The 27354-nt window shown below is 35.2% G+C and overlaps 1 protein-coding gene across 1 annotated transcript in view; it reads left to right on the top strand.

Annotated features, from left to right (window-relative positions):
* The first annotated feature begins 389 nt into the window (after positions 1-389).
* Positions 390-27354, top strand: part of EMB (embigin) — a 39746-nt gene continuing 12781 nt past the window's right edge. The window contains exons 1-4 of the mRNA XM_007487385.3: positions 390-637; positions 12742-12864; positions 22806-22992; positions 23171-23259. Of these exons, the coding sequence (XP_007487447.1) occupies positions 544-637; positions 12742-12864; positions 22806-22992; positions 23171-23259 (493 nt within the window). The 5' untranslated portion in view covers positions 390-543. The remainder of the gene's footprint in view (positions 638-12741; positions 12865-22805; positions 22993-23170; positions 23260-27354) is intronic.

Here is a 27354-nt window from a genome sequence, read left to right as displayed (position 1 = left end):
ACTCTTGGAGAGAAAGAAAAAAAAAATTCTTCCTCTGGGCGTTATCAAAATAATTAGGTGCAAGTTGTTTAGGCAGCTTTAGCACCTTCCCAGGACTTCGTTTTTTGGACATGTAAGGCCATTTTTGCTTTGCTTAGCCTTAAGTCCTTCTAGCTAAGATCTGCAGAGGAAATGGTTGGGTAAGACGTTGAAGCAGCGTAGCCACAGATCGCCGCCAAAGATAAGCCAGCTTGAGCAGCAGAGATGAATAATTGATAGAGGCAACATGTACTATTCAAAACTGTCCTGGGGTTAGGGGGTGGGGGTGGGAAAGGAGGTTTTTCTGGAGGAGGAGGAAATTGCCCCTCCCATCTAGCTTTTCTCTAAGCTACTCCCTCTCCCCACCCACATCTACACTTCCTCCTTAGTCAAACTGCGGAGTCCGTCCCGTAGGTGGGTACCCGGGCACTAGCGAGCGACAACCTTCTGTCCAGTAGGACCTGCTGAAGTGAACAGTGCCTTCAGGGCTCATCGAGGGTACTCTGCAGTGAGTTAACCAGCACCATGCGCTCCTCTCCGGAGGTTCTCTGGGCCCCTCTGTCTCTCAGTTTCCTCCTGTACGTGGCTGGTCCGTGCTTTTCTGAAGGCACTACCACAGGTAAAAAAAAAAAAAGACATCTTCTCTGCAGCATCTTTGAGGTTCTTGTTTTTCCCCAGGGTGGAGACAGCCTGAGAAAGTCAAGGTAGGGTAGAAATAATAGGGAGTGCTGCGTTGCTGACCAGAAACGCAGCTCGTCTGTTCCGCTTAGCATCCCCAGAGGGAAGTAAGCGCCCAGTCCAGGAAAGGAAGAAAGTTGTGGGGAAGAAAGCGGGAGTGGAAATCGGGGATGCCCAGGCCAAGGTGGGTGGAGAACTAGGATTTACGTCGCTTTCCTATTGGCTCGTGAGTCGGTTACTGAGTTGAAGGAGAAAATGGGAAAACATGGTGTCTCAGCTCTGGTATCGCCACATCCTTTCCTTGGTAAATCCAGAACTCTTTTTGAAGTCTGGGTTTTAAGTAGGTTTATCTTTGTTTTAAGGACCCACGTGCGGGTGGAGACGCCTAGGGAAATTGAAAGCAGTGATAACCTCTGAGAGCTCCTTTCCCCTCAGGTCGCCTCCCTCTCTCGCTATTGATTAGAGGACTTAAATAACAGCTCCTTTCTTCTTCCTGGCAGGTGCACCTGCTTGAGGAAGGTGCTTCCACTGTCTTTTCAGAGTTGAATTTTAGACTCCAGAAAAGGGAGACTCATGAGTTCCCAAGAAACACTGGCCTATGCTTTTCCCTTTCTGGGTTAAAAAAATTGTTTTTTCTTTGGGTGTCCTGGAAACTTGGAGAGAGCAGGCATTTGTACATGTAAAGGTGTCCTGTCCAAATCCAACATTTGTTTTTTTAAATAATCTTAACATCACCCGATACTATTACGTTAAAATGAGCAGGCAATAAGTTCCTGGTTTTGGTATCCCCAGAGTCTTGAAAAAAAAAAAGTATACCTAATAGAAGAATATTTTTATATAAAGAACAAAACTATTACAAAATTGTAAATACTACAGAACCAAAGACCTCTTTAAAAAAGAAATCTTAGCATATTCTATATTTGTAACAAGCATTAGAGTATGTTTAATCTTTTTGGCCACAAAACATTAAATAACTAGCATCCATTTGAATTTGGGTCCCACTTTTAGTTTAGGTGTGTTTTTACTATGCCTTTGTTACCAATCCCATTCTTCTACCCTCTTTCTTGTACCCCATTTTGATTGTTAACAGTTTGAAGTTTTTATCCCCTCCTCCCCCAAAATATCCTCTGTCATCCCCTTTCCAGAATAATAACTTTTAGTTCTGAGTGTGACAAACTACCCCCTGGAATCAGTCAAAAGAATGTATCTAATCACCATTTTATTGAAAATTTAAACTAAAGTAAATGTCTAGGGAAACAATGGAGGAAAGGAAATACCCAGTGTAGGGAAGTTGCAGGGCTGAGACCCTTGGCTCTATGAAACTATCCCCTTGACTTCCCTCTCCTACCTTATAGGTGAAATTAAAGTAGAATAAAAGAAAGGCTTGAAGAAAAATAGAATTACAATATGACAATAATAACCCTAGTAGAACTGTGGAGTTTGGGGGGATACTGGATCCACTGCTCCTTTCTTTGAACTGAGAGAGAGAGAGAGAGAGTTACCAACACTTTCAGGTCTCTTTTTCTATTTCCTCCTTGGTTGAAGACCCTAAAAAAAGGGACTGGGGTGGTTTGCGATAAATTAATCATATTTCTGATTTCATAGTGGATACTTGGGGATTATTGGCTTGATAAGAACAAGGAACATATAGTTAGAAGATTTCATATTGCTTCATGCTTTATTTTCTTCAGTCATCAGTTTCCTTATTCATAAAAGAAGTAATGAAGTTGATTTCAGTATTGCCTCTGAAAATATTCTTATGTTTCTGATAGGCAAAGACAAGGAGGGAATAATAAGAAGGTAGATAAGAATGGGGAAAAAAGGAAGTGGAAGAAGAAAATTTTTACATTTGAAATAAATAAAGGTTTTTGATAAGAAAATATTTGCAGATGTTAAAAATTTGCCCTAGAAGAGCAATGGTCAGTGACTGGGAATATTAAATGTTCCATGGATCTTTGCTGAGGTAGTGCTGTTACAATCCTAAAGATAGATGGGATGGGCATCTTTGTACCATAAGTGTTCTCTGTCATACAGTAGGCACTTACTAAATAATCGTTGCCTACTTTTCTTGGGATTAGGTTTTCTTGCCTAGGTTATTTTTTTAAGACCTTCTGCCACTCAGCTCTCTGAGCCCAATAACCTTTCCTAAATTCCCATTCTATTTTTTTTAAACCCTTGATCCCAAGGCAGAAGAGCAGTAAGAGCTAGGCAATGAGGATTAAGTGACTTGCTCAGGTTCACACAGCTAGGAAGTATCTCAGGCTAGATTTAAACCCAGGACTTCCCATCTCTAGGGTTGGTTGTCTATCCCCTGAGCCACCTACCTGCCCAGTTCCCATTGTATTTTAATAGTGGTCTGTCCCACAGAAGAACTGAATATGGGTTTTGACCCAGTTGGGAACTTCTGAAGCTTTCTGTGTTGTCAGTTCAACCACTTGCCAATTTATTTTTGCCACTAAGCTAGCTGCCTTTTTTCTTGGTCTTATTTCAGGCATTCTAAATAGCTTCTCAAGATCTCCAGGGTACTACTTAAGTTCCATGTGTGAATTGTGTGCTGAGATACTGGGATAAGACAGTGAGTGGCAGGCCAGTGCAGAGTGACCGCTTTGTTATCAGAAATATACTTTAGACTGAATTAGAGGCAGTTGATAAAGGTAGCTTGTGCAGTGGCTAGTTTACTAGGTGTGAAGTCAGGAAGATTCATACATGGCATCAGGCACTTACTGGTTGGGTGACCTCAGCAAGTTTGTCTGAATCAGTTTCCTCATCTGCAAAAAGGAATAACAATAGCATCTGCCTCTTGGTATAAGGAAAACAAATTCTTAAAAGAAAATGTGCAAAGCTGATTTCTATAGAAATTCACAGGCCAATGGGAAAATATTTATAATTTCAGTACAGTTTTTTATTTATTTCTGTGTTATACAGTAAGCATTTGCTAAATATCATTGTCTATCATTGGGATTAGGTTTTCTCATGTAAGCTGCTTTTTCTTCTGAAAATGAGCAAATGAGCAAAATTTGTAAAGTGCTTAGAATGGGTATCTTACACATAGATATTTAATTAATTAAAATGCTTCTTCTAGCTTGAGTATTATATCTGATAATATATATATATATTATATATGTGAGTTCAATTGAACATGGTCAGACTTCAAGGTTTGCCATCCACAGGAGATATAACACACACATAATTTATTGCTTTCTGAGAGGAAAATAAAACCCATTTTAGGAAGAAAGATCCAAGATTTTATCTACAGATACTAGGTGAGTAGCCTTTCCCCTCTTTAGTCTTTGTAATATACCATCTCATCCTACATCAATCAGTATCTAATGTGGCAATTAGGTGTTGAAGTTGATAAAGTAGTAGGCCCTATTATGAAGACTTGAATTCAAATTTGACCATAGACACTCACTAGTTAGTAGTGACCCTAGACAAGTGAATTAATTTCTGTTTGCCTCAGTTTCCTCAATTGTAAAATTGGGATAATCATAGCACCTCCTAGGGTTGTTGTGAGGATCAAATGAGATCATATTTTAAAAGTGCTTAACACTGGCTCTCAATGCTCATTTCCTTCCTTCCTTCCTTCTCATCAGCCTTCCTTCTCATCATTCATAAAGAATATCAGATCTTTAAAGTTTGGCCACCTCTGGCCAAACATCATCTTTGATGATTTCAAAACCAACCTTTGGAACAACATTCTGTTAATTCACTATTGCTATACTCAGGAAGTGTTTCCAGTTAATTTTGCTTTAAGAAAACGAATGCATGGGGGTCTAGGTGGCTGGGTGGATAGAGAGCCAGGCCCAGAGACAGGAGGTCCTGGGTTCAAATCTCACCGCAGACACTTCCTAGCTTTGTGACTCTGGGTAAATCGCTTAACTCCAATTGCCAACCCTTACTATTCTTCTGCCTTGGAACCAATACTTGGTATGGAATCTAATATTCAAGGTAAGAACTTTAAAAAAAAAGAGAAAACAGAACAAAAAACTTACCTGTGATTTCATTGGCATTACATTTTTTCAGTGAGGCATTTTCTCTTAGTTTATTTGAATACATTCCTACAAATTATAGCCTTAGATAGTTGCCTAGAGGTTAATTTGACTTGCCCATTGACTCACCAGCCTGAAGGTACTAGTTTCCTGTCCACTACTCCACACTGCCTGTACTTAATGATTTAAATAATAAAAATGCTATATGGGAGAATTGAGTTATCCTCTCACTTGTTGGAACTTATTTGGACCCTCAAGGCATAACTGCTTTGGCAGCTTCCCTATGGGGACTAAGAGAGAAGTCAAAATGAAAGAGTTTTGAAAGTGAGTCAGAGAGGAGACACCTGGGAAAACATTCCCAAAATGAACTAAACTTGCCCTTGGTATTGCTTACTCTTTCCAACTTAAACCAAAGGCATTGTCAACTTTCTGGCAAGTCTAGATACTCACATAGTGGAAAATTCTTGTCTTCCCTCATGGCTTTAACCATAAGTGCTATTTTCCCCACCAATGTGCTTCAGTTCTCTCTCCTGCTATTATTGTCAACCCTAAAGTTCTCTCTTTTTTTCCAAAGTAAATTTTATTGATAACTTCTACTATAGTAGTTATTTCTGGAAATATTCCTCTTTCTTCAATACCCACCAAAGTAAATTGTCTGTGGTAATAATAGAAAACAATCACAGTTAATGATTCAATAACTAGCTGATATTTTACACATCATTTGACCTACTATTTCCTCTCCTTTGCTCTATGAGGAAAGAAGTTTGCTTGGCCATCTATCCTCTGATATGGCACTGATCTTTTAGAAATTTAAGAGTTGGGCTTCCTTCTAGAGATCTCATTTGTATTATTGTAGTCATTGTGTTTATTCTTTCTTCCCTTTTATTTCACTCTGCCTCTATTCATGCAAATGTTCCTATATTTCTCTGACTCTCTCATTCATTTTTTCTTCCTAAATAATTGTATATTCCATCATATTCATATATTTGACAGCATTTTCTGCCATTACTCATTTGCTGAGCATCTATTTTATTTCTTTGTTACCACAAAGAATTTTACATTTTCTTTTGAAATAGGAAAATTACATTTTCTTTGTATTCACAAAGAAATAACTGGAACAATTTCTTAAAAAGATGTTTTTAAAGTTTAGAAAGATGCTAAGGGAGAAAAATTGTTTAATATAATGACTTAAACTTCTACATCAACAGCAAGCATATTCAACTTCAGTTCCTTCTATTTCTAGAATACATAGAAAAGTTGGATAAGACATTTCCTCTACGAATGGGGTTTATTTTCCTTTTAAATGCATTTCTCAAGGTCACACATTACTTGCTTTTGTAATTATTAAAAGGCTATAGTTTCTTTATATGCCATACTCAAATGTAGCAATACTAGCATTCTCCAATGTCTTTTATATGTGAAGATAATAAAATGATTTAGATCTAGAAGGGACCTTAAAGTTCATTTAATCCTTTTCTTTATGAAGGAGGAGGTCTGAAGAGGTTAAGGTGACTTGTTCAGTATTAAGAAACATGAGGTCCTCAAGGACAGAGACTAATTCATTTTTTATTTGTGTCCTCAATACCTAGCATCAGCTGTGGGACAGTAGCATAAATGCTTGCTATTTGATAGATAGAATTAGGAAGAAGAGTGTTATAGTAGAAATATGAATGAAAAGTTAAACTATAGGAGAATAATCTCAAGATATAACTTCATGTATAGAAAGAAACAGCCTCTCCAAATCTTGTATTTTTTTTCTATAAAGGTAAGAAAATATTACCTTCACTGTCTACCATAATAGCCCCAGAAAGATTAACTGTAATAATGTATGTAAAATTGACCCTGCTAACCTGTAAAGAACCATATAGATACAGTATAAGGGATTTTTTTTTTTGAGGGGATGGGACAGAGGAGTCTGGAAGCCAGGCTCTCTAGTTGGGAGCTATCCAACGTGAAAGCACCAACTGAAGTATAAGGATGAATCATTCTTACTTTCTTATTCAGTGCTTTACATACCCAATGACTTGCAAGATGATGATAATGGTTTAAGTGAAACTTGAAACTTCTTTTTGTGTGTTTACTTAGGTAGCAATTGATAGCAAAGATCATACACTGAAAGAATCTTCTCAGAATTGCGACATATAGCAGAAATTCAAGTCAGTAAAGGCATGATTTAAGCTTTTGATATTTTCCCTAAAGCAATAAACATATCAAATGAGTTTTTCCATTAATTAAGAATCTAAACACAGGAGTGATTAGTTCATATTCACAAAACATCCATCCTGGCACACAAAAAAAGATGTTTTAGGAACACAAAATATTTGGTAAATATTAAGCATAGTGAAATCTAAATGGGAAAATTTTGATATACATTAATGGTAATTAAAAAAAAAACTTCTCCAATGTCTGTCAAAAGGTCAGATTAATGCATTAAAATATCTAGAAAACTCTTACTTGGTCTTTTGTGTAGAGATTTTACAAAAAAGTGTTGGAACACAAAATCTAGGACATACCTAATTTATAAGGAAAAAACATGATTTGTGAATTTACTTATTTTATTGGGGGCTATTAGGGATGGAAAACTAGGCTTATGTTTTCAAAATTACCCCACCTTATTTCGTCCTGATATATTGTTTAAGTGAAAACACATCTCAGTTATTTACTAGGTATTAGGACAGCCTAGAATTCCCTCTAGATATGATGGGAAATATCTTTGCATTGGCTGAGGGAGTTAGTCCTATTGTATGGAGCTTTAAAAAACAAGCAAGTCTGGCAAAAGGCAGGAAGGTGTGGACACATTTTATGAGCTGAGTCAGAAAGGATTAGTACCACAAGGGAAACTTGAGAAATGAGAAAGAAAAAATAGGACTGAGCTGTGGTAGAGGAGGTAATGATTGAGGATGGCCAGGTCATAACCCCAATAAAAATCTAAAAGCAGAATATTTAGGCTGATACCACCAGTTATCCCCATCTCATCAAGGATTGAGAGAAATTCCAAGAATAGGTCTACTCTCTCCACAGATTTCCCCTTCTTAATATCTGTCTATTAAAAGATATAATAGTTTATGTTTCTTTCCACATGTTTCTGGTAACATGAATTTTGACTCAATATTAAAGGTCATAGAGGTTAAACTAAAGGTGGATATAAGTGTAAATTATGTCAAAGAGCCCAGTTACCCTTCAAATTGTGGAGATTCAACACTTACCTACACCCCTTTTTAGGCCCCCAAGACATCCTTTGGATATTAAAGGTGAAAAGTTTAATCTTAAGACTGAAACTACAACATGCTTCTTTTTCACCTTCCCCCATTAGGATGGAGACAAATTCTTTATCTGTGAACATGCCTCTTAAAATAATGTAGCAGAGAAAAGTGGACATACCCACTGTGAGCCATTCTAAACATCTCTTTACTCCTGGTGTCCTGCCTCTTATCCAGAGTAAGGTCAGGATGTTTTAATCAATGAGGCTTGAGAAAGGGACCTCAGAAAGAGCATAAATTGGAGTACAGGAAGGAAGTAAGGACCTTTTCCTTGCAATCCCAGATTAAATAGCTGTACAGTCATAGTCTGGCCAACTTTGGGGATTGGTGGGGAAATGGGGGAGGGATGAGGAGGAGGAGAGGTGAAGCTGAAGGTCACATGGTGTCTGATGTCTCCTTTTACTTTGGCCCACTTTTTATCATTTAATAAATAATTATGAATTAAGTTATGGTCTCCAGGGCATTTAAAGCATAACAAAATGTTACTGATTTTCCTAACTGGGGGCTCAGAGCAATTGTTAATTGTTCTCAATTTTTCACTTAAAAACATCCCTAAAGCAGCCATGGGTGGAATATTATGGACCTAGAAGATATAAAACAAGCTAGTTATTGTATCACTGTTACTTTAGTTAGTTTTTGGGGGGGTTTTTTTTGGTGTGCTTTCATTGTTGCCCTTTAAAAGATTTACCATGCCCAGACTTTCCAGCCAAGAGTTTTTTTTCTCTTAAAGTGAAAATGAGGTCTCAAAGGATTGATTTCTAATCCAATAAGTGTGATCATTAGACAGGAACTAAAGTAATCTTCCCTGAGTTCTAAAGTTTCTTTTTTTTAAAATATAATTTAGTTTATTGAACAATGTTGAAGGACTAAACTAGGCACAACCTCTTTGAAAAATCAAAATAGCTAAGTTTTTTAAATTAACGTTTATTTATTTAATTAATTCATAATATTTTTTCATGCCTACATGATTCATGTTCTTTCCTACCCTCTTCCCATCCCCTCCTTTAGCCAATGAGCAATTCCACTGGGTTTTACCTGTATCATTGATCAAGACCTATTTCCATATTATTAATCAAAATAGCTAGTTTTTGGCAGAGTTAGTGTAAGGATTTAATAATACCTACCTTGTCATTTTGAAATATTTAACTCAGCTAGAGTTTCTTGGTAGTCAGCTTACATCTGCTTGATTCCCTTACCAATTTCTGTTAATGTCAGCATCAGCATCAGCCAAGGTCTTTCATGAAGCAACCTTATGCCAATTGTAGTCTCTTTAAAAGGAATAATGTTTACTTTATCATTAATTTGAAGAAATATTCACATTTGTGGATTATGTTCATAAAGTATTTAAAATTTCATAAACACAATGGTTATCTTTGAATTCTCTCATTTTAACATTATAGCAGCTTTCCTATAAGGCAAATTACAGTTCTTACAAAAATTGAGCTCAGGTGAAATTGTCACTCTCTTTGAACTGTTGCTGAAGATGAGGATGAAGATGAATTTTCTTCCTTTTCCTACTCCTGCTTTTTGGGTACACTATTTCTAGTGAGTCAGTTTTCTTTTGGTTTTCAGGAATGCCATTTTGCCACACAGTTCTAAGTACATCCTAAATTGTCATAGCAAAGAAAACCTTGGACCAGGAACTTCTCAGTCATTGCTTTTTTTTTTAATGGGTTTATTCATACCATTCTTTTAAAAAAATCACCCTATCTCCCTTATGTGCCCCCTTCTACCTAACAGAGGACCATCCCATATAAGAAATTATATTTTGAAAGAAAATAAAAGAAAATAGAAAGGAGACCAAAAAAGCAACAAAACAAATACATTGAAAAAATTAAAAAAATATATATTCATTGTGCAACACCAATGTACCTCTCACCTTCTCTAGTGGGGAGGGAGGGGAAAGTGGAAGATACCTGGGAATTTTAATGTAGCAAACAAATAAATTTAAAGATTTTTTTTAAAAAAAGAGGTGGGTTGAGACTGTCCTCTCATCTTTTCAAGTCATACTTGATCTTTATAATTTTTCTATATTCATTTTTTATTTGGCGTGGTAGTATGTATTCTTTCCATTTACATTATTATAGTAATTGTTTATATTATATTGTTTGCTGTGCTTATTTCACTCTGTATTAAATGATAGACCATTTTTTTTCTGTATTCATCACATGCATCATTTGTGCCAAAATTGTATTTTCTCTGAAGCTTTGTTTCCACATCCTTTGTATTTCAATCTCTTCTCCTGGGTTTGTGTCTTGAGCTTCCCTGCCACCATGATAACTGTTTATAGGGAATTTTTTGTTGTTGTTATTCATTCTTCAAGTCTACTTCTTGACTTCTGACTTCATATTAAGCCTAGGCTTTGCATCATTTCTGGTGGGAAGGACAAGGTTGGCCCTCTTGCATCTTTCTTGGGCATTGAATATCGTATTATTCAAAGATTTATTTCAGACTAGCTTGCTTTTCTTGGACTGAATTTTGCCATACTGTAAGAAAATTTTCCCATAAAGATAACTCATCCTGGGAGATTGCATCAGCATTGATATTTCCAACTCATAAGCATTTTCAGTATTCTCTAATTAGGGAACTAGAGGATGGAACAAAGAACTCCACCCAGAACCTTCATTTAAAGAAGGCTCCCAAGCTTGCCATCTCTTTGTTTATGATCAGTTCATACCCCTTAGACTTGAGTCTATTATTCTCTTCTTTCCTACTGTTTCTCTCCACTCTTAATTTGTGTTTTATCTTCCTCCATCAGAGTGAATGATTCTTGAGGTCAGGGACTTTTTTCTTTTTTTAAATTTGTATTCCTAGCATTTAGCACATATTAGCTTAGCACACAGTAGATACATACATATTTATTGCTAGCTGATGGGTCTTCAGGGACAGACTGGAGACCTTTAAATGTTCAGTGCTTCTGATCTGATTCAGGACAATATCTGATTGTTGTTTTTTGTGGTTGAGTTCTTCATTACAGTTTCTGATCTGAGTTTTGGTCTGAGCAAGAGTAAACTATTGGTAGACTGTTATCCTGTCAGCCAAAAAGCTGAAAAGCTCTCTTGGTTCAGAATAGGAGAATTGTATACTCCCTTTTGGTTTTGGATTCCTCCTCTGGTAATGTGTATCTTTTAAATGTCAGAACAAATTCACAATTCTACCTCTTCCTTCCCCCTTCTTCTTCTGGTTCATTGTTCTTCCTTCCCTCTTCATTTTTTGGGGATCATTCCAACATAATCGACTCACATCCATACTCTATTTAAAAACTCCTTTTAACTGTTCAACTGTTAAGGGTAAATTTGGGTTGAGACTGAATATAAATTTAGTTGGTTGCCAGGGATTTAATTTCTAAATCCCAATGAAGCACTCACGTCAGAATGGAATTTTATGGTGGCTTATTTACAATAGAAGGAAGAAATTGAGAGAGAGAGAGAGAGAGAGAGAGAGAGAGAGAGAGAGAGAGAGAGAGAGAGAGAGAGAGAGAGAGAGAGAGAGAGAGAGAGAGAGAGAGAGAGAGAGAGAGAGAGAGAGAGAGAGAGAGAGAGAGAGAGAGAGAGAGAGAGAGAGAGAGAGAAAAGAATTTAAACTGCTCCAGCTCAGGCTAAGCCAAGCAGGAGTTCAAAGGCTTTGGCCAAAGGGACCTCCCCAGAAAGTCAAGGGAAAGGGGAGTCAGTCTTATCACTCACCACGTGACTGACTCAAGGAAGCTGTCTGAGTTGCTCCTCAAAGCTCAAGTTCCAGGGTCAACTGGCGCCCAACTCTCCCCACAGGAAGTGACATGAAATACAAAGGCGGTTCTCTACATCACTTCCCGCATCTCACATGTGCCAATGGTGGCTCAAGCTTGGCTTAGGACAGCCCAAAGGACAGTCAGTTGTTTCTGATTTGTCACTTGCTAGCACATGCCAGTGTGGTATGGATGTATACATTCCTGGGTGATAGACCAAGCAAAATGGAGAAAATCTAAAATTCACAATAATAATGATAAAATTCTTAGGAATTACATGTACCTTCCTACATAGGAATATAAACAATTTAACCTTGTTCAGTCTCTTATAATTACTCTTTCATAGTTACCTTTTTATGCTTCTTTTCCGTCTTGAGTTTGAATGCCAAATTTTCTATTCTACTGGTCTTTTCATCAGGAATGTTTGGAAGTCTTCTATTTTGTTAAAATTAAAGTGTTCTATTAAGTATTCTTTTTTCCTCCCTAAAGGATTACACTTAGTTTTATAGGTGATTCTTGGTTACAATCCTAGTTCCTTTGCCTTCCAGAGAACCATATGGCAAGCCCAAGGCAACTGTTAAATTTTTGGTTTGAGAATTTGCACCTGGGAAATAGGCAAATGCAACAAATCTCAGCTTGGTACACTTTTTTGTTGGTTGTCTAGACTTCAGAAAGTGATGAAGAAAATGTTAATAAAGATCAAACTTAAAAGTAAATGAATTTTTTAAAAAAGTTTCAGTTGTTAAACATTTACCACTAAAGCCTTAGTGAAAATAAAAGAAATAGTTACTTGGAGTTCTAGGAAAAAAGTATTTAGGGGTCTAATTTAATATAAGCTGCATACCATTTTTAAAGGAAAATAATTCATTTAAAATATTAATTTTAAGCATAAATTAGACCAAAAACCCAGCCAGAAAAACATTTATTTTTTATCATTATGTCTTCATTTTCATAGCGTATTAAATAATATCTTGTATATTGTGTTACAAATCAGTTTTTCATAGAATTAGCTGGTGCATGCTAACAAGATATATAAAAATTAACAAAATTACATTTTTCATTTTTCTAATAGATGCAGATTTCACAACTGAAATTCCCACTGAAGAAACCATAAGCATGGACAAGGAAAATGTGACAAGTTCAACTGGATTTTACCCAGAACTGATCTCTATGGAGGCAAGCCTCCTTGTAATGGGTAAATATATATAGTGTTTAATCCACTTGGAATTGGTCAAATGAAATACACATCTAAATTATTTTCTAATCTTGCTGAATTTATATTTTTCAACATCCTTAGTATCCATTGTGACATTATACTTTTTTTTCTTATAAAATTCTTAAGTTTATTTACAGGTGAGGTTTTTATAATTGTTCATAATCTTAAGTGGAGAGGAAAAGAAATTTAGTTATTTTCAATTAAAACTCTAAGTGTCTTGTATCCTTCCATGAAGACCTTCACTATTACAAGGAAATTAACCTTTGCAATAATAACTGGCCCCATGTTTTTCTAGAGGAAATGACTAAAATTATGAGCCATATTTTTACCCTGGCAAAATGGTTGTATTTTGTCCAAGTGCATTTTTGCAAAGTTGATTTTCTGTTCTATACACATGACCACATGAATTTTATAAATCCATCGAAGCATTCCGTGAATAGATTGGCAAAAAATCATAATAACAACCAGAATTTATATAATGCTTTAATTTTGTAAATAACTTTCTATAGAGGATGTCCCAAAAGCCTTGTATTATTTTTCTTAATTAATTACAATCTTAAATTATTTATTTAACTAAATATTTAATTAATATATTATTATAAAAGATGTATTTAAACTATTAAAGATAGGTTAAAATTGCCCTTAGACTTTTGGGATACTATATTAACTCATTTGGTTCTCATGACAAAGTAGTTTCTATTATTGCTCCCATTTTACAGATAAGAAAACTAAGGCACAGATAAAATTAATTGACTTGACTAGGAGTCACACCATTAGTAAGTGTCTGTGGCAGGATTTTAAAGTTACATTGTTCTTATTCAAGTCCATGCATTGTACCATATAAAGAGTTTAGAGAATCCAGAGAGTAAACTTTGGAACTTTAAAAGACTCTTTCAACCTTCAGAATCCTCCCTCACATCCTCCCTCCCTTCCTCCTGCTATGTCTACCATCTTATTATAAGTCTTTTATAAAAGCTTGTTGACTTAATTGTTCAGGAATAATTCTTATAATAGCATTTCTTAGTTCTTGAACCGTAAGAATAATTATGATTTAAGAGATCTTAGTACATTAAAAATAGCCATTTTTAATATCTGATACATTCAAATAGTATGATACATTTTTGTTTTGTTTGTTTTGTTTTGAAGTTACTTCCAGTTGATTTAAGACTATATAGTTAGGCACATTTTCAAACTCTTTATTATACTTTTGTTTGAATGTATTTAATAGGCATTGGAGACTTTTTTTCTGATATTACTGGTATTTTTACTCTGGTTTCTCGATGTCATATGTACAATACTATTAGATAAGAGCTACTTATTCTAAATTTCCTATCTTGGCATTTGGTCCAACCATTTCTTTGCTTTTCTACCTGTTTGATAAACTTTTAGTGTCTACTTATCACTTTCAGGATGAATTCTACAAATCTAAAACTGGGAAGCCCTTTTATAACCTGCTGCCTATCCATCTTTCCAGTATTTTTACATTTAATACCTACTCCAGACTTTGCATTCCAATGACACTAACCTTCTTGCTGTTCTTCACAAGGCACTCTATCTCTGGTTTCTAGCATTTTCACTGGTTGTACCTTACATCTAAAACACTTCCTTCTCATCTCTACTTCCTGACTTCTGTGATTTCTTTCAAGTCTCAGTTAAACTTCCACCTTGAAAAGAATCCTTTCCTGAGCCAGCTTAATCCTAGTGCCTTCTTCTCTTGATTATCTCCAGTATACCTGTATATAACTTCTTTGCCTATTGCTGTATGCACACAATTGTTTGCATGCTTTTTCCCCTCCCCATTAGACTGAGAATTCCTTTCTTAGTGCCTAATAAGGTACCTGACACACAACCGATTCTTGGTTAATATTTATTGCTTGGCCATTGTTTGTTGTATGATAGTCCTTTACTTTAAAGTTGTTTTGCTTTTACTTTATCTCCCCTCCTTTCCCTCTTTTACCTTTCTGGCCATTTGTCAGTTGGTCCTTTAGGCCAAAACATTTTTGAGAGTTTCAGACAAATATATCAACCTTCAGAATTTTTGATCCCCAAAAGCGGTACTAGCTCTTTCCACACTTCACCTATTGATATAACTAGTGCATCAAATTGAGACTGAAGTGTCAAATGGATGGGATATGCCAGATCCAGAATTCAGCCAGTCTGACAGGCCTGATAAATTAAGTAGCCCTGAGGTACCTATGGTACTCTGTATCTAAGCAAGCAAAGGGTCAAGTCCAACAATGTCAGGGAGAGTCCATTGTAGATCTAAGCAAGCTAGAGATCTGGCAGCCAGATAGTTAAGGTAACAGTGTTCAGGGATCAAGGAGCCACTTGAAATAATCTAGCCAACAAGAGATTAGGAGATAGGTAAGGGTCTAAATTACAGGAATGTTAGAGCTATAGATGAAATAGAGCTTGAGAGTGAATGAACAAAGAGCTTCGTGAAGCAAAGATGCCTTTTGTACTTCCTCTCCCCTGCCAGAACTAGAGTCACAGTGGTGTGAGTAGAGCCTTCAGATAGAGGCAGGCACATGCATCCTATCTGGAATAGGGGAATGAGGAGCAGGGAACAAAGCAGCTAGCAAAGAAAATTACAGCTGCAGTTTAAGCAAGTTTGTGTTGAGGATTATGAATTCATAGGTCTCCTTTCTCTTTATTACTATTACTATTTTTAAACCTTTACTTCTGTTTTAGAATCTGCACTGTATATTGGTTCCAAGGCAGAAGAGTGGTAAGGGCTAGGCAATGGAAGTTTGCCCAGAGCCACACAGCTAGGAAGTGTCTGAGGTCAGATCTGAACCCAAGACTTCCCATCCCTAGGCTTGATTCTCAGTCTCCTCAGCCACCTAGTTTTCTCCATTATTATTTTTTAATTGGTCCATACCTTGATTTGAATGCCCTAAGACCAGTGGCTTCTATAATCTGTATATGCATGTATTGATTCAATCAATATTTGTCAAATGACAATGAATAGATGTATGAATCTGTACATGGGATAAAATCCATGCCACTTAGTTTATCCCCACTTCTAGTAGAAGCTACTAGGCTCTTCTGACACTGACTCCTGTGGCTCAATCCTTTTTGTGTTTATGAGGGGAATATGATCATCAACATCAAGAACCACTAGACAGTATCCACATAGTTTTCTGTCAGAATTCCAGTAGAAGAACAAAGATTAAAGAAAAGACATGATGTGATGATGAGATGAGAGAGTCAAGAGAAAAATAATTATAGGCTATTTAGATCCTGGTCAAATGAAAGTGGGTGCTCTGTTGATATTCAGTACCCTTTATTCATTTGTCCTGAGAAAAGAGGTTGAATTTAAAAAGGTAGGGCTTCTGTGGGAAAAGGCAGGAGCGGACAGTGCCCAAACTCAACTTAATGTACACTACACAGTTTAAACACTGGAGTGTGTTAGTGGGGTGATTTTTGTATCAGTTTAGTGTACCTTTCAGTTCATAAAATCATTTGAAAACAGTAGTGGCATGCCTACATCATGGCCAAGGCAATGTGTCTAACAAAAGCAGCAGCTTCCCTTTAACTGATGATACCGTAGGATTTGAAATACTATTCTATTCCATTCTTTTTGTTTTGGAACAATGATTGTGCAAGAATTGGGCTATTATTCATTGCCATTTGCTAACAATTACTATTCAACTGTTGAAAATAAGAGTAGAAATATATTATTAAAACATAAGTCGACACGTTTACCACTTTGTCTGTCCCCAAGATGACAAAACACTTGCATCTGAAATCAATTTTCAAAATGGAGAAATAACAGAGTAAATGTTTTAAATCTATTACATGTATAAATGGAGGAAAACAGTGAGCCAAGAGCCTTCTCTTAGCAGGAACTAAGGCTTAAAACTTCACTTGAATAGTTATAAGGCAACCAGATTTTCTCAATATTTACTAAATGCCTCTGAAAAGTTCCCATTTTGCAAATGTAGTTTCAATCACTTAAAGCCCTCCAGATTTTCTTTCATTGTTAAAGCTAAATGGATGCCTGCTTGAAAAAAGACTGTCTTTCTACTATGTTTCCTTTGCTATTATTTCCATGCATTCTAGGCACATATTATAAATAGATGCTTCTGTAAATATCATATTTATGTGCTTTGATAACACACAGATTATACATATATACACAACACATATCTTAATACTTACACATGTACCAATATGGAGGTAATGTGCCTCCAATTTATTTTTTTTGGTCATCTCTCCCAGAAAATAAATATTTCAGGTTCATGGTGCTTGATGGGTCCATACTTCTGAAATTATAGCTTTCAAGCCTTCACTGATTTGTTTAATAATAACAAGCATATTAAGGTTTACAATACACCTTACAAATATCCCATTTTTCTCTTCACAGTGAACTTGGGAGATAAGTGCTACTATCCTTCTCACTTTTCACATAAGGAAACTGAAGCATAGTCACATTAAGTGAATTGCTCAGATTTCTACAGCTAGTAACCTGAGGCTTGATTTGAACTCAGGTTTTCCTCTCTCCACAGCTGGTATTGTTCAACCTAGTTGCTTCATATGAGATTGGGACCATTTTTCTTTTTCATATAACTACAAGGCTAATTTTGTCAAGCCAATCATTAGACTTTAGAAGTGTCCCATCAGCTGACTCCATTCATTGATGAATGCTCTCTTATTCCATCAAATGAAGGAAGAATTACTTCAATTTGATTAGCAACCAATATTGACCCCCACTATTATGTTATCAAGTTAGTCAGGAAACTCATATTCTCTAAGGAACATTTTGTCTTGTTTTGTTTTTGTTTTAGGAAAACTCAAATTGGTTGGAGACTTCCTCTGATCCATCTCCTTTGCATACATATATTACAAGTCATGGATATGTGTATTTGCAAGTATGTAAACACATGCATATGTATGCCCTTACTGTATTAGTTTGATTAGCCAAATCTACACTATGTTGATGGATGATGAAGTTCTGGTGAAGATAAGACATTTTCCACTCCATGCAGCTGCCCAGCCTTGGTGATTAAAGCTGCAGAATAGTGGATCATAACAAATCAAGCCAAGTCAAGGAGCATTTATTAAGTGCCAGGCACTGTGCATTAAAAAAAAGACAAGATACCATCACTTCTCTGAAGGAGTGCTTGTCTAGGGGGAACAGAATTCAAAACACTATGTACAAACAAGGTAAATTGGAGCTAATATTAGAGGGAAGATATTTGGATTTAAGTGAATCAGGAAAGTCTTCTTATAGAAGATAAGCCTTTAGCTAAGACGTAAGGGAAGCCAGGGAAGTGAGAAGGTCCAAGCGTTCTGGGTATAAGGGTTAGACAGTGAAAAAATATGGAGTCAGAAGATAGAGTATCATGATATAAAACTATTATCACTGGGACCAGTGTGCCTGCATCACAGAGTATGTAGAAAGGAGTTAAAGTATAAGAAAACTGGAAAAGTAGAAGAGTACCAGGTTGTGAAGTTTGTGTTAAAAGATGAAAGTGGATTTAATATTTGATCCTGGAAAAAATAAGAAGCCATTGGTTTTTATGGATTTGGTTGAGGAGGGAAGGGAAACATGGTCAGACCTATGATTTAGGAAGGTAAAATTGACAATTTAGTGGAGGACATACTGGAGTAGGGAGAGACTTGAATCAGGAATAACAACTTAAAGGCTATTGTAGAAGTTTAGTCATGAGGCAATGATGGCCAATATCAGTGTAGTGACAGTATGCAGAGAAGGAAGGGGGTATATATATATAATAGATGCTACAAAGATGAAAAGAGTAGGATTTATCATCTGATTGGATAAGGAGTGAGAATATATATAATTTAAATATTTTGTATCTGAGGCAGGAAGGAATTACAGTTTTGCTTATCATTATTAATATCAAAGATTTACATTTCTTCTGAAAAATCTTTTTTCTAAACTTAAATTCTAACTCAAATGGACATTTTCATAGACGTTGTAAAACAGAAAAAAGCACATGAAATTGCAGATTGTTTGGGTATATTTTACTTTTATTTTAAAGCATATAATTTAATAGGAAAGCTTTAAAAGATGCTCTGCTTATATGTCCCTCAACTTCTCACTAAATTAAAAACGGAGCAAAACAAAACCTTTTCCACAGTTTTTCATTATCAAACAAAACAAATGCCTGTATTGACCATGTTCCAAAATGTGTATCTGTGTTATTCTGCATCTTAAGTCCAAAATCTCACTGTCAGGAGAAACATAGCATGCTTCATCACTGGTACTCTGGAACTGTGGCTGTTTGTTGCATTGGTAATATTTCTAAGTATTTAGAAGTTTTTTTGTCTTTATGCTATTTTTGTTATTAATGTGAATTGTTTTTCTGGTTCTGCTCTCTAATTCTGCATCAGTTCATAAAAGTCTTCCAGGTTTGCTTCTCTTCATTTCTTATTATACTATAATATACCATTATATTCATAAATCATATTTAGTTTAGTCTTTCTACAGCCATTCCAAGCCCTTTTTCTTATTGATTCATTGGGTTTTTTATTTCCAAATTTTACAAATAACCATTCCTAATCATAGAACCTTTTCTTCTTTCAGTCTTAGATTCATACTTCTTGAATGTTTGATTTCCTTGTCACACTAATAACCTTGTTTTTCCAGGGGTGCTTGACTGAGTATTGCATTATGCAGAATAATGTAATTCCTTTAAAGAGGATGGACATGATCAGAGTTAGAATGTTCCAGATACAGGGAAATTGTTGTTGGAGAAAAATTAGAAGTATATTTTTTAATCTTCCTTCAGAATATCACCCAAAAGTTAATTTCCTAGTGGAATAAATAAAGGAGAGAATTTGGAAAGGAAGCTTGAGAAGAGAGATGATGGTGGAATCAATGTTTTTTTAACTTGCTGGCATCCCCTTTCCTATTGCTTTTGATGAACAGATGTTTAGTGTTCTATTTAATTTTTTGCAAGTTGCCTAATAGCAGTGCCTTCTATGCCTCTAGAAAAAATGTATCCTTTACCTTGAATTCTGCCCCCAACTTTTACTTTTCTAAATTCTATTCATCCTTCAAGGCTCAGCTTAAATCCCATATCCTAGGGGGTCAAGTCTGTGCTCATTATTCTCTCAGAATTATTATAGCAACACTGATAGCAATAATAGCTGACATATTTTATGCACATTATCCAAATGGATCCTCAGAATGACATGGTAAGGTAAGACATTGATGTATCGTCAGCCCCATTTTACATGCAAGGAAACTAAGCTTCCAGGAGGTTCTGAAATTTGTCCAAGGTTTCCTAGTCATCATGAAACTGAAGCAGGATTTAAAACTGTCTTTTCACTTCAATATAGGACTTTTTATTGCATCACACACTTCTTTTTTAGAAGTGATTTACCTTTTTCAGCTCTTATATGATTTTGTGGCTAATTTGTAGTACTAAATTTAACATAATTATAATTTAAATTATTCAATAATTCAGGTTTCATAGTTTTATTTTTCAGCTAGATTGTAAAATTTTTTAAGGTATTTCCATTTATATCCATAACCCAATACTTAGCACAGAGTAAATGTTCAAAATTTTCTTTGGCTTGTATTCCTGCTAGGCAGAAGTCAGATGAATTGATTTTTTGCATCCTTCAGATTATTCAAACCTTCCTTTAAGACAGGTTAAGTGCCAGTTCCTCTAAGCAGCCTTTGCCAATTCATGCAGTTGTTAATGTGCTCTTCTTGAAATAACTTTGTATTATTCTATATATATTTTGTCCATATATATTGATTATTTCCCAGTGACGTGTAAGCTACTTGAAAACAAGACTAGTATCATTTTTCCTCCCTCCCATCCCCATATCCAATTATCAGGTCTTAACTTTAATGTTGGTTAAATTTAATCGAGACCATAAATGATGGATGGCAATACAAAAAGGAGCAAAGGATATTGCAGGTGTCCTGAAATATTTAATGGTATTCAAAATTATTTCAACCTGTACTGCATTCAAACAAACAAACAAACAAACAAACAAAAACAAACCTTTATCTTCCAGGGCAGTGGGGCTCAGTGTATTAAGAGTCAGGCCTGAAGATGAGAGATCCTGGGTTCAAATCTGGCCTCAGATACTTCCTAACTGTGTGACCCTGGGCAAGTCACTTAACTCCCATTGCCTAACCCTTAATACCCTTCTGAGTTGGAACCAATACTTAGTATTCCCAAAAGGGAGCAAAGGATATTTCAGGTGTCCTAGAATATTTAATGGTATAAAAAACCATTTCTACCTGAACTACATTTTTTTAAACCCTTAACTTCCTTCTTAGAATCAATTCTAAGTATTGGTTCTAATGCAGAAGAGCAATAAGAAGCAGGCAATTGGGGTTAAGTGCCTTGCCCAGGGTCACACAGTTAGGAAGTATTTGAAATCATGTTTGAACTCAGGACCTCCTGTCTCTTGGCCTGGCTCTTTACTCGTTGAGCCATTTAGCAGCACCCCCTGCACTACATTTTCAGTTGATCATAATTTTATAAAACTTTTCCTTAGTTTTTGAAAATTTCTAGACTCCATTATTCTATATTCAAAGGCTTTCTGCTTTAAATCAGGAAATTTAACTCAGCTGTTTTTGAATTGTACAAGCAATTATTTCAAGCATTTGCCCACAAAGCATTTCAGACTATAGTGCATATTTTTTTCAAACTTTACACCTGGTTGCTTCTCAGAAAAGCATTTTTTTTACTTTCAAAAATTTTAAATGTAATTACAAGTGATGGCATAATAAACCATTGGACAAAAGTTAGTTGCTGTTGAGCTTTTTCATACATCTTGCCGTTGTTTGTTAATTTGTTGGGGGGGGGAATCAAAAGTGTTTTAGAGTATTGAGGCTCTTATAGATAATTATGGGAAGTCTCAGGAAGCTATGTAAGAACAAGTTATGTCATTGCTAGTAGGATACCCTTTGGACCTGACTTTTACAATAAGGATGGGAATTTAATGAATAATAGGAACTCTTGGTTGAGGACACTCCATTATCCAGTTGACAAGTCAGCTGTCTTGCTAGGTGTCCACACTCTGTCATAGAAGGACTTTAAACCCTGATCTTCCTAATTCTGAGGGAAACTTTCCAATTACTCCTCCATCCATCTTCTCTTTAGTAATAGTGACCATAAAAATGAATTCTTATATAGCTCCATTTAAGCTTTCTGTTTCAAACTTCAGAGTATAAAGTAATAACTGACTTTTTAAAAAATCACATTTACAAAGCACTTTTCATATATTATTTCACTTAAGTTTCCCAACAACTCTATTAAGGTGTTAAAGGGGGTATTATTATCTTCATTTTACAAATAAAATTAATAAATATTATAAAAATAGACTTCTTTAACTTCTAAAGCACTACTTTATACTAAAATGTTTATGCTACTCTATTAACAAATTTTGAAACCACTCTTCTACAATCAGAGATATTTATCAGAACACCTTATGTTTGTTAAATATTAAGCTATGGATATGAATATAAATACAATAAATACAAATACAAATAACAGGAATACAAAGCAGGGGCAGCCACGTGGCACAATGGATAGTGTACAAATTTATTTCCAGATACTTAGTAACTCTGTGACCCTGAGCAAGTAATTTAGCCCCATTCACCACAATTTCCTCTTCTCTAAAATGAGCTAGAGAAAATGTCATATCACTTTAGTATCTCTGCCAGGAAAACCAATCAGAAATGATTGAAAATGACTGAACAAGGATGACAACAAAAAATCATAGTCCTTATCTTCAAAGAGCTTATCACCTACTTGAGAATGCATAAGTACAATTGAATTATGTAATATATCTATGTATTCTATTAATATTTTCCTTTGGATTTGACAAAATAAAGTGAATCAAACAAAATTATACTAAATATTTTGAACCTACTACAAATGTTTAATTCTTAATATTTAGTCTTCATCTCTTTTAATTAATAGGAACATCTGATGTACCAGTGGAAAAAAATGTGACTGTAGGAAACCCTGCTAACATAGAACTAAAATGTAACTTCAGTACCACCCAGAAACCACATTCAATGTATGCGGTTTGGAAAAAAGGAAATGACGTGATCAATAGAACAAGTAACGTCCAAGTAATTGACAATGTCTTGCAAACTTACATCAGGTAAGCAATGCATAAATTTGACTTTTTATTCCTATGAGCATGAGTTAGTTGAATATTAATTCTTTCCTTAGAGTATTTTTATATTGATCAAGATTGTTTTATTCAGTGCCTAAATCTTTTCATTTTTCATTCTTAAAATATATAAATGCACAAACATAATAACTTAAATTCTTTCTAGGTTGATGATCACTGAGAGAATGCATTTGGGAAGCTACTCTTGTATTATTGAAGAAGCAAATGTACAAAAGGGCATATTTAACCTTGAAGGTCAGTACTGAGAACTTAACAATGTCAATATTATGGTTTCTGAATTATAAGTTGCATTTCTAATGAATAAACACTGCAATCAACAATTTGACATATAAACAAAACATTTATATATGTATCTACATGTATAAGCAAATATTTGGGTATAGATCACAAATAATGCATTTATATATGAATATCTATCTACCATGTAGGGTATGAGTATGACACAAACTGACTAAAGGGCTTGCCTTGGAGTCTAGATTACCTAGATTCAACTTCCATTTTTGACATATCCTGTCTATATAAAAATAGACAAGTCATTAAGCTTCTTAGAACACTAAGAACTTTTGATCTATTATTAAATTTGAACACTTGTATTGATGGAATTTTCACACCAATAATTCTTTATAGCAAGTATATTTTTGTATCTTTTTTTCAAAAAATGTGCAACGTAGGAAAATTGAGATCTTGCTCATCCAACAGCTCTCAGGCAAGCCCATTTCTAGAGCCTCCAGACCTCATGAACATTTTCCCTATTTCTACAATACTTGTTAAAATAAGAATCACTTGTCAAAGGAAGTTTCTGAGATATAGAATTTTCCTGGTAAAAATAAGTATTATGAGTGATGTATTTTCATAACTAGACCATAATATCATGAAAATAACATTGTCTAGGTTAGACTAGCTATAAAAAAAGCCTTAACTAGTAAAGGCTTTTGTTTCATTTTCAGTTACATAGCAAATTGAGAGAGAATTTCTTTCCATTTCCTTCAAGTTCTGAGTAAGTAACCACAACTCATTGCTTTTTGATGATCATGACTAAAAATAGAGCTCTACTATACTCATTTCTCTTTATCATCCTACCACCTACACATTCAGGCTGTTTTTCATTTTATACTTGTTAGTAGCCTACTTTTAAGTACTCTAAATTAATTTGTGTAGAGTATATCTCCAAGTACCCAAATTCTTACCTTCAATTTTTTTCCCTTTTCCCTTCCACTTTTACCCTTCTCCTTCCATTTAGAATTTTGTTAGACACACAGCATGTTTCCAATACATAGATGTTTTTTGATGGATATACTAACTTGGATCACTTGTTCAAATCACACATTTCATGGATTAAACAATAAGTTCAAGTCAAGAGATAAATAAAACAAAGGCTTAGAAAGTATTTAGAAACAATCTATTTTTTCTTATTTAGGCTTGTTCTAATGAAAGAGTCCCATTTTTCAAAGAAGAAATATTGCTTTGACAGTGCTACTTTCTAACTCATGATGTAACATAATTCAAGGCAATATTTTTCTTAATTGCTAATTCATTCCCCTTTAAATCTTTCATTTTCTCCTTCTAGTACTTTCATTATTATGTTTTTCTACAAGTTTTGTGTATTCATATATTTCTTTATATATGTATATGTTTGTATATATGTATATAGGAATACATATTTGTATGTGTGTATGAATCAGTAGGTACCATTTAATTAATTTTCAACTTTGATTTGCAAATTTTTTGGGGGGGATAAAAGGATACCTGAGTTTTAGCAATGTTCCTTTTTTTCCTTTCTAGAATTTAGATGGAGACATTTCAAATGGACTTATTCATTTTTAATATGCTTTTAACTTGAATACAACTTTAAGCATACCCTTTATCCTGGAGGTATTTGTGAATTTAATAAAAGTGTTCTCTAGCTCTTCTTTCCTAAGAGAGAATTCTGCCCTACAATTCATTTGAAAATGAATATTGCCTGAAGAAACAGTTAATTTCATCAGAATACAATTTAAAAGCTTTCACAGAATGATCCATATTGCAGTTATTTAAGCAGACCTTCAAGGCAAAAATATTTTATAATTACTCAGTCTTCCCATTACTTCACACTCATTAGATGTGGTTCTTCATTTCTCTGAAGAAGAGGTCGTAATGTCTTTTGCTGGAAGAGTTGGGCTTGGGACATAGCTGAAAGTCTACTTAAGCTTTGGTTTTAAATAGGACAAAGGAAGTCTCTACTGAGTGCTAAGTCCAATACCAGTGCACAAGGCTGAACCCTTGGAGCAATTCAGCAACAATGTCATTGTCTCTGTGTGCAAGACAGAGATGATTTATTATTATGAGATTACAAAATGGCCTCTTTGTAGCTGATGAGTATGATGCCAAAAAAGTTGCTGCCTTTTGGCATTTGGCTGTCAGCAGAGTATTTGGATGCCAGAAAGTGAACGATAACCAAAGTGTACATTCTGAACCTGCAGCTGCTAATGAGTCAAGGGATGACTTTTAGATCAAAAGGTGCCATGTACTTTCTGGATGAGGATGTAGGCTCCCCTGTACACCCTATTCAAAAACAGGGAGCATTGTGACCCAACACTTTTATCTCCATTAAATACATCATAATTGCAGATGCTTTGAGATTCATCCTGATGCTGGCCTTATGCATACTTGACCTTTAAATACCTAGTCTTGGTTTCTTAAAAATAAATTAAAACCTACTACTTTGACCCATAGTCTCTAGAGAATTTCATTGCCAGTTCCAGATCAGCCACATTGTTCACTTGGATCATGAAGCTGCTTCCAGGGTTAGTTTGACAGGTTGCCCCCATCTTCAAGACTAATCATTTCTTTTTAGCTGATGGACAGTCAATTGCAGAAGAAAATTAAGCTGAGCCTACACAAATACCTTTCTCATAAGTGAGTCAGGGCAATTATGTAAGAGAAATATCTTTCTCCATTGCATGCCACAATATGTTCCCTTTTAATTAAATAAAATTTAGCCTTCATAGAAGGTACATGTTGCTCTTCTTTGTTTTTTTTTTTTTGGTCATGAGAGATGTTCAAAATTGGTCTATATTGGGTTTTTTTCTTGTTCTATGGTCGTATTGAGACCCACTCAGCTTTTGTCATGCTGACTCCCTTTTATTGCAATGGACCTGTCATGTATGGAGTGCCTTGATTTGGAAAGGTCTCATTTAAAGTGGAAACATACTAGCTATTGTGAAAATGTCACCAGAATAAGCTTTTTTCAGCCAACTTCTTGTTCAGCCTCCTGTATAGAGAATGTTCAATAAATCCAGATTAACAAATGAGTTTTTCTTGTCTGCTAAATAATTAATTGTCATGGCAATCTTTTTGGATTCACTTCCTAATCCTGATGTTATTGTGGAAAGAGCATTGGATTTGGAGGCAAAGGACCTGTATTAGATTCCTGGCCCCACTAATTACTCTCTCTCTGACCTTGGGCAAGTCACTTAGCTTCTCTGGGTCTCATTTTCCTTAACTGAAAAATGAGAGTATTGCACTGAATGTCCTCAAATGTTTTTTTACATGTTGAAAAGATTTTAAATAATTGTTTTCTGACATTTTGCAATCTATGTTTTCTTCCCTTCCCAAGATGGTAATTCAATATGTCATACAGGTGTTATCATGTAATATATATTTCCGTGTTCATCATGTTATGAAAGAAGTCACATATTGCTTACCTGAGAGAAAAAATTCATGGTGGAAATAAGGTGAAGAATGGTATACTTTAATTTGTATTCAGGTTCCATTAGTTCCTTCTTTGGTAGTGGATTTCAAAAGTCTCTTACAGATCCTCCTAAGTCTCTGATCCTATGATGTTATGATTGATTCTTTTCATTGCTCCCTGAACTGAAAGTGCAAGCTCAGCACTCAGTTCTGGGCCCTCCGGTCTGTGATTTTCTTCCCTTCTTTCACATTAGGATCTTCACTGAGATGGATGTGCACATTGGCTTTTTTACACTAAATCTTATTTCTTCTGTTCTGTGACACAGAAAGTTGCTCTAAATGCCTCTTTACTTTGGTAAGAAAAACATTGTGACAAGAGAGCTAATAAAGTCCTTTTTACCCTAAATACTGCTTGATTCATTTCAGTTTCGTATCTCGAGCCACCAGTGTTTTGTGTTTTTCTTCTAATATGGATCCTTCCAGAAGAAAGAGAGAAAGAGAGAGAGAGAGAGAGAAAAAGAGAGAGAGAGAGAGAGAGAGAGAGAGAGAGAAAAAGAGAGAGAGAAAAAGAGAGAGAGAGAGAGAGAGAGAGAGAGAGAGAGAGAGAGAGAGAGAGAGAGAGAGAGAGAGAGAGAGAGAGAGAGAGATTCTTAAAAATTA

The sequence above is a fragment of the Monodelphis domestica genome, chromosome 3, assembly GCF_027887165.1.
Source record: "Monodelphis domestica isolate mMonDom1 chromosome 3, mMonDom1.pri, whole genome shotgun sequence".
NCBI lineage: Eukaryota > Metazoa > Chordata > Mammalia > Didelphimorphia > Didelphidae > Monodelphis > Monodelphis domestica.
This window is presented reverse-complemented; position numbering and strand designations above follow the sequence as displayed.